General features: G+C 43.9%; 1 protein-coding gene across 13 annotated transcripts in view; it reads left to right on the top strand.

Annotated features, from left to right (window-relative positions):
* otofa (otoferlin a) overlaps positions 1-12,500 on the top strand; it is an 88,416-nt gene that overhangs the window by 55,705 nt on the left and 20,211 nt on the right. For all 13 annotated transcript variants that reach the window (XM_060041371.1, XM_060041366.1, XM_060041368.1 and 10 more), the window contains exons 7-22: positions 995-1,121; positions 1,223-1,277; positions 3,813-3,944; positions 4,817-4,879; positions 5,141-5,225; positions 5,523-5,682; positions 5,912-6,098; positions 6,402-6,588; positions 7,310-7,533; positions 8,974-9,082; positions 9,269-9,455; positions 9,777-9,897; positions 10,290-10,390; positions 10,827-10,917; positions 11,274-11,390; positions 11,807-11,959. In XM_060041371.1, the coding sequence (XP_059897354.1) occupies positions 995-1,121; positions 1,223-1,277; positions 3,813-3,944; positions 4,817-4,879; positions 5,141-5,225; positions 5,523-5,682; positions 5,912-6,098; positions 6,402-6,588; positions 7,310-7,533; positions 8,974-9,082; positions 9,269-9,455; positions 9,777-9,897; positions 10,290-10,390; positions 10,827-10,917; positions 11,274-11,390; positions 11,807-11,959 (2,099 nt within the window). The remainder of the gene's footprint in view (positions 1-994; positions 1,122-1,222; positions 1,278-3,812; positions 3,945-4,816; positions 4,880-5,140; positions 5,226-5,522; positions 5,683-5,911; positions 6,099-6,401; positions 6,589-7,309; positions 7,534-8,973; positions 9,083-9,268; positions 9,456-9,776; positions 9,898-10,289; positions 10,391-10,826; positions 10,918-11,273; positions 11,391-11,806; positions 11,960-12,500) is intronic.

Here is a 12,500-nt window from a genome sequence, read left to right as displayed (position 1 = left end):
GGTATCCTGCAAATGACTTTCTCTGCGGCAGCTTGACACCGCTTTTGTTTTTTGTTTTTTCTACGATGCGTCGGAATGAATCAGAGTCTACAGTGGAAATGGGCAACATGTCCTCGACAATATAGCCAGCGTCAAGCTTCTTCAGTTCAGCGGCACTAAGTCCTGTCGCTGATGCTCTTAAGTCTATTTTCACCTGTTTAGCAGGAGAGGGTCCCTCTGTTGCTGCAGCGGTCATGTCGGGATTTCGGGGTGTCTCAGTGAGTTTCACATTCTTGTGCCGGCTTGCTAGGTGCTTGCTCAGATTTGAGGTGGAATTTTTCGCTGTAGACAAAATCTTTCTTCCCACGCAGAGTGTACAGTGGACGTTAATGTTTTTTACATCTTTTACCGAGTCAAACTCAAAGTAATGTCTGAACTTCCATGAATTAAATGCTCCATGTTCGCTCTCTCTCCCGCACTCCATGTCTTGCACACACGTGTCTGTTGTTTACTTCCCAAATTCTTTTACTGTCTATGGCAAAAATAAATCACGGTTTAGTAACGCAGGCTGCTTGCAGGAAAGTAAATGTAATCAAATTACTATTTTTGCAATTGTCATCCCTTACTTTACTCGTTATTTGAAAAAAGTAATTGGATCACAGTAACGCCTTACCTCTAAAGCGTTACTGCCCATCACTGGTTGTGAAAACGCCATACTATGTCTCCATTAAGAATAAATGTGCCTCCTGCATGAGATGTGCGTAGCTGAATAGGGCCGCAGGCCTATGCTACTGTATGTTGTTATATTTTATAACATCTGTCATAATGGTGGTACTTGGGGAGAGAAATATTTTCTGTGGTATAAAAAGTTTGAGAACCACTGACCTAGATGATATGATGTGATGAAGGTGTCCTATGGGAGTGTCTGAGGCTCATGGGGTGTGATCTAGATGATATGATATGACAAAGGTGTCCTATGGGAGTGTCTAAGGCTCAGTCATGGGTTGTGATCTAGATGAGCCGGCCGTCCTGGACATGGAGGATCTGGATAGGAGGGCCATCCGTCTGGCCGGCCCCCTGGACCCCGACACCATCTCCCTGGCCTCGGTGACCGCCGTCACCACCAACGTGTCCAACAAGAGGTCCGTACGCACTGCACGCACACTGGCACGCATGACACGCTCAAATTGGGGGTGGGACTGCGATGTCCATTGGTGGAATGCTTTGTGTTTCATTCCCATAGGTCAAAGCCAGACATCAAGATGGAACCGAGCGCTGGTCGACCGGTGGATTATCAGGTGTGTGTGTGTGTTTGTGTGTGTGTGTGTGTCTGTATCTGTGTGTGTGTGTGTGTGTGTTCGGTGTGCATATGCATATCGATTTTTGATTTGATTTGATGATGCTAAAACAGCAATCCAAAGGATGACATGCAAAAGTAAAATACTTATTTCCAGCATGGTCCTCAAATGTGAACCTATTTGTGATTCGTGTGGATTGCCATGCCTCTCTCTCAGCGGGCTCAACCTTTTTTGCTTAGAATAAGTGAACGAATAAGTGATAAGTTCAAAGGAATACGTTGAAAAAGGAGAATGCTGAAATCATTAATGGCCGGTCCCAATACAAAATAATGGGTTGAAAAGATTATTCAACTGTACATCATGTGTCACGCTGGGGTGCTGGCAGCAGGAATAAAGTGGTAAATAGATAGATAGAGAGAGAGAGAGAGAGAGAGAGAGAGAGAGAGAGAGAGAGAGAGAGAGAGAGAGAGAGAGAGAGAGAGAGAGAGAGAGAGAGAGAGAGAGAGATAGATAGATAGATAGATAGATAGATAGATAGATAGATAGATAGATAGATAGATAGATAGATAGATAGATAGATAGATAGATAGATAGATAGATAGATAGATAGATAGATAGATAGATAGAAATAAACACTGCAATCAGGAAACCACAAGGGACAGGACAAAACCAACAAACTGACAAGGGAACAAAAGAAGGGAACACGTATGTAGTGGGAGACGCTGATGGGGGAATGAGGTGCAGGGGGAAAGATTAACACGGACAACAGGGGAGGGGAAGGAAGGGATTGGACAGGTCAAAGCACGTCTGGTAGATGGGGAGAACGAACACTGAACAAATAGACAAAGTCTGATCCTGACAATGTGAATATCAATAACAATAATTGACAATACATTGTTTAGTTGATATAGTTATATAGTTACATACATGAGGTTGTCTCAGACCAAACCTTTTTGTTTGCTAAGCTTGTGAGATAAATATAGAGATGGGAGCACCAGAGGAAATATAGAGATGATGGATCGCCTGTGGCTCGGATCTAAACACTGTATGGGGAGAAATAGTGGACTCATTAGTGGAGCCACAACACACTGCAACAAGGGTTTGCTTGGCTATCCATGTCAGTGGGTAGCCCATATAACCATTAAGACTCATGTTCAAAGAAAAATGTCTTCCCTTATTCCTCTTCCCCTCTGTGTTCTTTGTTGGAAAGGATAATTAAGCCATTGGGAAACATTGTTGCTACCCAAACCTGTTGGACCGAAACTAGCATGTCTTCTTTTCTGTTTGTTCAACGTTCACAAAATGCATTCATCTTGACCCAGGGAATTCTTTAAGAGGCGCCAGGGCTGCAAATCTGTCAGAAATAATTATTGCCATAGTGCTAGTTTGTATTAATAGTTCTTGAATGTGAGAGAAGCGTAAATGTTTTCTTTCTTCTTCAACGAGGGGATCAATCTCATGTGTGCCTGAGGAACGCAGCCCGACTGCTTGTTGGTTCAGTCTCCTGGGATACGATCCGTCTGCTTTCCTCCACTGCCTCCCCTCCCAACGTCTTAGGGGCTAACCCCGATCCCAAGGAGGAATGAAAAGATGAAAATGAATGACAATGATCAATGTCACATTAAAACAAGGACATTTTTTATTCCCTTGTAATAATTACACACACAACAGACAGTAACAGACTAGAATCCTCCGCCTAAATGGAGGCAGGGGGCATAACTGCCTACACACTGTCATTTGATAGATTTAGGTTAGGCTAATTTCTTCAAGATAATTTACCTCTGCTCACTAATTGGGCGTCACTCGTGAGTGGTCAAGATGGAAAACGACCGCCTGTCGTTCACCCAGCATGCAGACAGAGTATACTAAAAAGCCCAACAACGCATGTGTCTCCTGAGGAAGCTGAAAGGGTTTGATGTCAGAAAGGACATTTTATTAACAGTTTATCAGACACTGATCGAATCTGTCATCTGTCACTTTAACATTACATCTTGGTACAGCTTCCTAACAAGCAGATGCAAGGGAAAACTGGCTAGGATAATTAAGCAGGCAAGCAAGATAACCAGCATACCACAAAAACAGCTGTCAGACTTCACTCAGGCAGTGGAAACGAAGGCCAATTCCATCCTCCTGGATCCCTCCACCCCTCCCCCATGGCTGTTTGGAGCTGCTTCCATCATGCAGATGATACAGAGTGCCTATGGCCAAAAAATCTCACTATACAAAATCCTTCATACCCAAGGCAATACACACACTCAACATACCACTTACACAAGCACCACATACACACAAAAATTGCCTTCAATCAAAGAAAATTTTCTGATATGGCAACATGTTGGACAAATAAAGCTTTTGAACTTGAACTTTGAACTTGACCTACAATGTCTTTGTTTACTCGCTCCGTGCCGTAACTGTAACCAATGTCAGGAAAATGTATTTAATCCCACACCTAGCCTTGCCTAAAGCAAGCCGGCACACTGGTTTCAAACCACTGCTATACTGGGTCCTAACCATTGTAAACGTCCTCTTGTCCAGATCAGCATCACGGTGATCGAGGCGCGGCAGCTGGTGGGACTCAACATGGACCCGGTGGTCTGTGTGGAGATCGGGGACGACAAGAAGTACACCTCCATGAAGGAATCCACCAACTGCCCCTACTACAATGAGGTGAGCGAGTTCCTCTAAAACCAGGGAGTTCTTCAGCAATACTGCTCCTTTTTAGTGGGAGTATGTGAGTATTTAAAAGACCGAAATATGTCTTGCGTAGTGGTGTCGTCCAGCTGGGTGGATGATGGGTGTATGCAGGCTGCCTGCTCTTTAAACTCAGTGGGACGCCTTTGCACAAAGCTTCTCTCTGAACAGGCCTGATGTATGTCTGCACCACGCTGGGAAGGGTAATGGCCACCATCTGGAATCGATTCTCACTGTGTGGACAGGACACTGTGAACAGACACAGTGAAGCCACCCTGGATGTTAAGCAAAGACAACAGAACCTAACCCTTGTCCGGTTTCTGGTCATAACCTTCCCCTCCTTCATGTGCTTCAAGCCTCTGAGCTTCTTCCTCAGAGACAATGGCTCTCAAACGGTTTAGCTTTGTGGAACATGTTGGACCCTTAACATAGGCAGCATCAGTTCAAACCATGGCCATCCCTAAGCCTATTTTTCAGAAAATAGAATATAACTGGCCATTAACTGATACAGGTGAAATAGGGTGAGGAAATTAAGAAGCTCTTGTTCATAACATGATTCACAGGATAGTCATGTCACATCAAAAAAGGCAATTATCTTTCTTCTCCTCCCCCTGATTTCCATTCCACAGCAAGTGTCTCTGCTCTTAAGCTTTCTTCTTGCATTTATAATCTCATGCATTACATTATCCTTTCCTGCAAGGCCCCATTAAAAAAGTGTGAGAGAGCCGGCGTGGATTAACTGCCTCACAAGAGCAGCTCCTGTTCTTAACGGAGTTCTAAGTAACAGATAAGAACCCAATCAATGGTCGGGTGAGGTTTAAAGATTCCTTTTTTCTCTTCTTTCGCAGTACTTTGTCTTCGACTTCCACGTCCCGCCGGACGTCATGTTCGACAAGATTATCAAACTCTCGGTGAGTAAGCGTGTTCTCCGAGCGCCAAACAAAGTGCAGCTACGTAACCTGCCCTTGTATAACTACTCTGAAAATGCGTTTGAATATCTTCATAACCCTTCAGTGCTCCCTCATCACTAGTACCTTAGCATCAGTCGGTTCTAAAATCATAGTACCGCAGACTTTCAGTAGTTCGTATTTTTGAAGCAGTTTCCATTAAAACGAGAGAGCAAAGGATTTATATCATGCACATAACGCTGCTCTCTGCTTTTTTCTGACAAGGTTATCCACTCAAAGAACCTTCTGCGGAGCGGAACGCTGGTGGGAACCTTCAAACTGGATGTTGGCACCGTTTACTCACAGCCTGGTGAATGAATTACCTGTAGCGCGCAGATCAAGTGTGTTACACAATGCTATACACACACCACGGTGCAGAAGTAAAACTCATGTTGGTAATGGCCTACCGCTCAGCCTCTTTATGGGATATAATAAACACTTTGATTACATTTCAATGTTTTGGATTTTGTGCATCCCAAGACATGAACCGAAATCTAAACGGAGTAAAGAAATGTCCCCTTTACCGAATTGACTCTCTAGCCAATATAATGAACCATGACTCCTTGGCCTGAAGTTTACCCTGATCATACCTCATCTCCTGCCCCAGAGCACCAGTTCTACCACAAGTGGGCCATGATGTCGGACCCGGACGACATCACAGCCGGGTGCAAAGGATACATTAAGTGTGACATCGCCGTGGTTGGGAAGGGGGATACCATAAAGACCCCGCATAAGGCCAATGAGACCGATGAAGACGACATAGAGGGGTACATTAATATGCATGGCATTACAGTTACAGCCTAGCCCACAGGGGATATTATAAGGGATATTATTTAATTACAGGCATGTAACCCTATTCTAGTAGTATCCCCAAATGAAGTTATTAACCCTAAAAAAGCATGATATGGGATATTTAATCCCGCTGGGTTAACCCAGGTGAGTTGATGTTGGGCTTTAGCTACATCCCCCCCCTCTATATGTGGATGTGTTCCCCAGGAACCTGCTGCTACCAGAGGGGGTCCCAGTGGAGAGACAGTGGGCCAGGTTCTACGTGAAGATCTACCGGGCCGAGGGCCTCCCAAAGATGAACACCAACATCATGGCCAACGTCAAGAAGGCCTTCATCGGGGAGAGCAGAGACCTGGTGGACCCCTATGTCCAAGTGCAGTTTGCTGGCCAGAAGGTGTGGGCCGTCACAGTCCATCCTCTTTTTATATTTGAATTGGGTTTGTGCTTCATTTGTAAAAAGAAATGTGCGGTCTTGTGTGAAATAAAGAGGTGTACATTCTAGACAGGCTACAATTGTAGTGCTAGGATTGATGTCATGCATTTTCTTATTTCTTGAATAAGATGGAAGAAACGATATGCGGTTTATTGTAGTTCAATGTTCACCAAGTAATGAACAGAAGTGGTATTCTCAGAGCAAACAGACCAAATACACAATTCCACCAGAAAGAGTCAAGCCATGCTGTTTTCCAATTTCCAGGGAAAGACCACAGTCCAGAAGAGCAGCTACGAGCCCATCTGGAATGAGCAGATCATCTTCACCGAGATGTTCCCGCCACTTTGCAAACGCATGAAGGTCCAGATACGAGACTCGGATAAGGTCAACGATGTTGCCATAGGGACCCACTTCATTGACCTTCGCAAGATATGTAACGAGGGGGACAAAGGTAGTAAATAGAAATACATGAACAACCAATGAAAAGGGTACAGCTTATCGGCAAAGATTAGCTTTCAGGTTCATTTACTAGCTAGTCTTAATTAGCCTAGTCAATATCGTAATCAGCGGCGCTGAATCGTCAATTACCTTTTTCATTAATAAGTACTTGAGCCATGATGAGTCCAACACGATCACTTGCATCGTTAAGGCCAATATCCCATAGGACGCAAAATCAATGCCTACATCATTGCTTCCGCAAAAGACCCAAGACTCACTTGTTCAGAGATCCCCTAGACTCTGCATAGCCACCCCTCCTACTATCTGTGTGTTGTACGTCCTGGCACTTAATGTACGCCCTTATTGTATGTCGTACTTAGTTGTAGTACTTATTTGTGTAGCATCTTATCCTAGCTTTCTTTGTTGTATATGGGGAATGGGTTAACCTAGCGATTGTAAGTCCTTTGCACTTGGTTCTATGATCATCCTTTCTGTACTGATAGCGATATATTGTTGTTTCACCTTCTTCTGACAAATTTGCTTAATATAAGGCTTTGGATTAAAGCGTTTGCTAATTGCCCTAAATGTAAACGTAAATTCACTCAAACGAAGTGCCGTAATGATGCTATACATATATCGGATATGTTTCAAAATGGTTTATCATTAACCAAAAACCTTATGTTGCTCCTGAATAATGCTCTAATGCTCCATGTTGCCTCCTGCGTCGTCTGTAGGCTTCCTTCCGACCATGGGCCCGGCCTGGGTCAACATGTACGGCTCCACCCGGCAGTACACCCTGATGGACGAGCACCAGGACCTCAACGAGGGCCTGGGGGAGGGAGTGTCCTTCAGAGCCCGCCTCCTGGTGTCGGTTGCCGTGGAGATCCTGGACACCACCTCCACGGAGATCGTCAGCTCCACGGAGGTACAGGTGGAGTCTGTCTCCAACATCTCGGAGGTGAGTGGGCAGCCCTGCATTGTCATGTGTTATATGATTGAACCCTTTAAAGGCACCCAGTGCAACTTTATGTAAACATTCAATGAAAAATAAACATTCAATTTCTAGTCTTTTTTACACGTAGTAAGTTTCAATAACTCCATACCATTACATATCGACATTCAAGGAGCAAAGATGAGACGTCGTTGCGTGGTGAGAACTGATAGATTGTTGTAAACAACAACAATCGCCGGTGGGGAGAAGCCATTTTTCCATTGACTGGAAGCCTGCTTTATTTATTGTAGGTTACAAAAAATAAAGAAAATGGCGGCATTGTTGTTGTTATCGATTTTGTATCAGTTCTCACCACACAACGACGTCTCATCTTTGCTGCTTAAATGTCGGTATGTAATGGTATGGAGTTATTGAAACTTACTACGTGTAAAAAAGACTAGAAATTGAATGTTTATTTTTAAGCCTCGAAAGTTGCACTGGGTGCCTTTAAGGGGCAGTTCAAAGTCAATGATTTTATAAACAAAATTGCTTAATATAATGCTCATACACAACAATGGTACTAGCTAAAAAAAAAGTGTCACAAAGTTGCCATGGATCGTGACCATGGGGATAACACATCCCCACCTCCTTCCCAGAACTCCCAGTCCAAATATATTTTCGTTTTTACTGTTTGCCGTTCCGATTCCAACTGAAACAATTACACACTTACACACGGATTATGTATAAGACCTCCCTTGGTCAAACATCTCCACTCACAATCTCTTCGACGTTCGCGATCATGGGGCAAAGTGGCAGAACGGAAAACGCAGAAGCATCAGGACTACTGGGGATCCAAGAAAGGTCCTCCCGCTCTTGTCTCCCTTGACCCCTGATATTGAGCGAGTCAGCCCTGCATTAACACTCCCTGCCACCCTTTACGTTGATATGCTGTAATGGCTCCGTGGGAACGTCACATGATCCATAGTGCTACTGCTGGCCAAGAGCTCAAAACACAATATTTCTATGTCCTCTTACCAAACTGCCAGGGGCCGGATGTTTGCATTCACGCCACTTTACCGATTCCCAGCCCAGTTTCTGTGTAAATTATGCCTTGAGGGGGAGAGGAGGAAGACATGAAGAGTAAATTCACACTACACTTACCACGGTTAATGAGCGCTGAAACGCAGGCGGAGGAAGCAGTTAGGTGGAGGCCGGGCTCAGTTTATTATCTTTGACATGGTGCTGCAGAATAAACATAAAATAAAATACGATTCTTGCATTTAAGAATCAACAAAACATCTGTTATTCCTCAATTGAATCACGTAATGAAATGCTGAGTCAGAGTTGTGACACAGTGACAGTATTTGATTGAATAATGTCAAAAACAAAATCCACCCATCCATCCAGGGTACGTTGTAGAACCTGATTCAGCACTTATTTTAAATTCCCCTGTATTCTCCTGTTCAGAGCGCCACAGGGAAAATAGAAGAATTCTTCCTGTTTGGCTCATTCCTGGAGGCCACCATGATTGATCGTAAAATTGGGGACAAATCCATCAGCTTTGAGGTCACAATAGGTAAGTCAGAGCACTGCTCATTTATTGATCTGCAGATAAGATACATCACATGTCGTGTAATTTCAAAGTACAGCTCTATCTAATATCATTGGATTTTTTCTGATATCGTTTCTGTGATACCGTAATTTCCCCCCTGGGATCGATAAAGTAGATCTCATCTGATTTTAACACAACCTACTCCCGCAGGTAACTACGGTAACCAGATAGACGGGGTGAGCAAGCCGTCGTCAGCCAAGAAGAGGAAGAAAGACGGGGAGAGTGAGGAAGAGGAGTCGGACCTGATCCAGAACTCCAGCGAGGACGAGGCTGAAGAGGAGGGGGAGCTGCTGTCCGTCTCCTCCACCCCCCCCCTGAAGCCCTTCATCACAGACAGGTGGGGGGGGGGGGGACCAGAGGTCAAAGGTTGCATGGGAGCAATTTAGATTGCTATTGCTTAGGGTACTTTCTGGTAGGAATTTACCCATTAAAAACAGGGTCTCTATGACAATTATATGTGAAAGAAATAGTTGTTTTAACAATATTTAGAAAATAAGTATGAAGTCTGAAAAATGGAAGCAATTATAATTTTTTTACATTTATCAAAAGTAGTACTGTAGACAAGGGCTGCTCAGCTTTACTATCTATTAATTAATGTCCATCGTGTGCATAGCTTTGTGTGTGCTTTCTTAACCGATCTGATGGTTATAAACGGCAGGAACTACTTCCACCTGCCCTACTTTGAGAAGAAGCCCTGCATCTACATCAAGAGCTGGTGGCAGGACCAGCGGCGGCGGCTGTACAACTCAAACATCATGGACAAGATGGCCGACAAGCTGGTCAGTCTGAGCCTCTTCCCCTTCCAGAGGGTTCTTGGTAAAGAATGGAACTGAAGTTCATGCATTGGGATGTATTGAATTTTGTCCTTTTTTCACATGATACACTCATGGCCTCTTAAATGGTAAATGGTTTGCAATTCTACAGCGCTTTTTTAACCACTGGCCACTCAAAGCGCTTCACAATCATTGCCAAACATCCTGCCATTCATGCACACATTCACTCACTGATGGAGGTGACAACATGCAAGGTAATATTGCAACATTAAATGTATTCTATTCTCTTTCTTCTATCAACCTGAGCAGATCGATTGTAATGACACTGATTTCCCCCAGGATCAATAAAACCTCTGATGTAAAGGTTTGAGAGCTTAAGCCGATGTTGTGTTCCCCAGGAGGAGGGTTTGAACGACGTCCAGGAGATCATCAAGACGGAGACGGCCTTCCCCGAGCGCAGACTCAGAGGAGTGCTGGAGGAACTGGGCGCAGGCTGCAAGTACGTTCTTCTATAATCTTCTTAAGGCTTCTTTAATGGTAAATGCTTGGTTATTTTTGGAGTATTCACGTGTAGTATATACTAAAACTATTATTCACCTCAGACTCCGTGAATAGTGGGGAATAGTGGGGCTTTTCCCCACTATTCACTTCGCCTTTGGCAAATAATTGTTGAATATACATTCTTTATTTATTATTGCACCCCAGTTGAATACTTATATAGATGTATAACAACTATAATATATAATATAATCATCTGCTGGATGTGGTATGTTTTTATCCAAGCCGATGATTAAGTCGAACAAAGTAGTTTGGTGTTCATTTGTAGTTCTTGCCTGTTTTTCTTTGCCCACAAACGTAGTGAGCTCTGTAGTGTCTATCTCCCGGCTCATATGAGCCAAGAGATATTAAATGTGATTTTCTCATTGTTCTTCCAGTCGTTTCATGGCGCTGGCTAACAAGGATATGAACCAAGCTGGCAGAACTAGGCTGGACAGAGAGCGGCTCAAATCCTGCATGAGAGAGATGGTAGGCTGGCTTCTGAGCTAATAGAGGGACACCAAGGAAATGGGTCTGACAGGTTGAGGGAGAGTTAATATGTGTGTGGGAGAGAGATAGATTGTCATTCATGGATTTATGTATATATCATTTACATTAACTATACTTATTTACAATATAGACATTATAATAATGCAAATACAAAATAAATATCCCATAACTATGTACTAGCAAATTCAAATTCAAATTTATAATCATCAATAGCATTTACAAAGAGAAACTGGTTATATTTTTTGATGTTCATTTTCTTAATATGTGTATATCCAACCCAATGAATTGTACATCCTATGCATACCATGGCCAGTGACACACTGACGCCCCTGCAGGACAGTATGGGCCAGCAGGCCAAGCAGCTGCGCACGCAGGTGAAGAGGAACACCATCAAAGAGAAGCTCAAGCTGGTTCAGAACTTCCTGCAGAGGCTTCGCTTCCTGGCTGACGAGGTACACCGGCTTTCAGTGTTGCCTGCTACAACCATTCTCCTCAGTGTTTATGTTTAGCCCTCTCGCTGGCGCTAGCATTGGTCAGACTTGTTCGGAAGTGTATGTAGCACATTCCTCTAATTTGCAGTATTGGCAAACACTGACTTTGAACAAAAGGCTATATGATTCTATCTGTAGTTATTAATTGCTTTGGATAAAAGCATCTGCCTAATAACTATTAAGATAAACAACCATCCTGTTTTACACATAAATAAAACTGTGATACACATCTCCGCAGAACTTTAAAATTAAGTTTTTTTTGTCACCGTTTTTCAAACTAATCTGCCCAAACTTGCTGGATGCTCATCAGACCATCCAGCAAGTTTGTTAGCAAGTTAGCAACCCCCCGATCAACCTCCTGATGTTTTCCCCCTCAGCCTCAGCACAGTATCCCAGACATCTTCATCTGGATGATGAGCAACAACAAGCGCGTGGCGTACGCCCGCGTCCCCTCCAAGGACATCCTCTACTCCATCGTGGACGAGGAGACCGGGAAGGACTGTGGCAAAGTCAAAGCCGCCTTCCTCAGGGTATGGTACCCTCTCCTCCCCTCCACTTCTCTGCTTCATACAGGCCTCAGTGGGGGATGGTGGGGTGGGGGGGAGGGGCACACAGGGGCCGGTATAACAGGCTGGGGCCACCAGATAGAGAGGTCCACACTGGTGTTGAACCAACGAGTCTCTGGGAGAACGGAAGCCAGCAGAGAGTATTCTGTGGCACGTTATAGGATGTGTAACATTTCTTAATTTATCATGAGCAGTTCTAACTGGAGAGAAAGGGAAATCTGCGAGCTGCTGATCATGTGAGGGACGGTGATGCAGTCGCATTAAACAAAGACGTTGAAAGAGGGTGCGATCAACGAGAGAAACTGTTTTCATTTACACCCAAGATTCTAGACTAGAGAGTGCACGCCAATCAGTGAAACCTTATGCAGAATCAGATAACGCCCGCTCTCTTTGCTGCGCAAAGCATGTTTCAGAAATCAGCACATTTAGATAAATCTAGTTGTCACACAAGCTATTTTTGATTTTTGTAATATGGAATTATTTCAGGGGGGAAAATGCCGTGAAA

This window comes from Gadus macrocephalus, chromosome 21 (assembly GCF_031168955.1).
Source record: "Gadus macrocephalus chromosome 21, ASM3116895v1".
Lineage (NCBI taxonomy): Eukaryota > Metazoa > Chordata > Actinopteri > Gadiformes > Gadidae > Gadus > Gadus macrocephalus.
The sequence above is the reverse complement of the archived record's forward strand: the minus strand, read 5'-3'. Positions and strand labels throughout refer to the sequence as shown.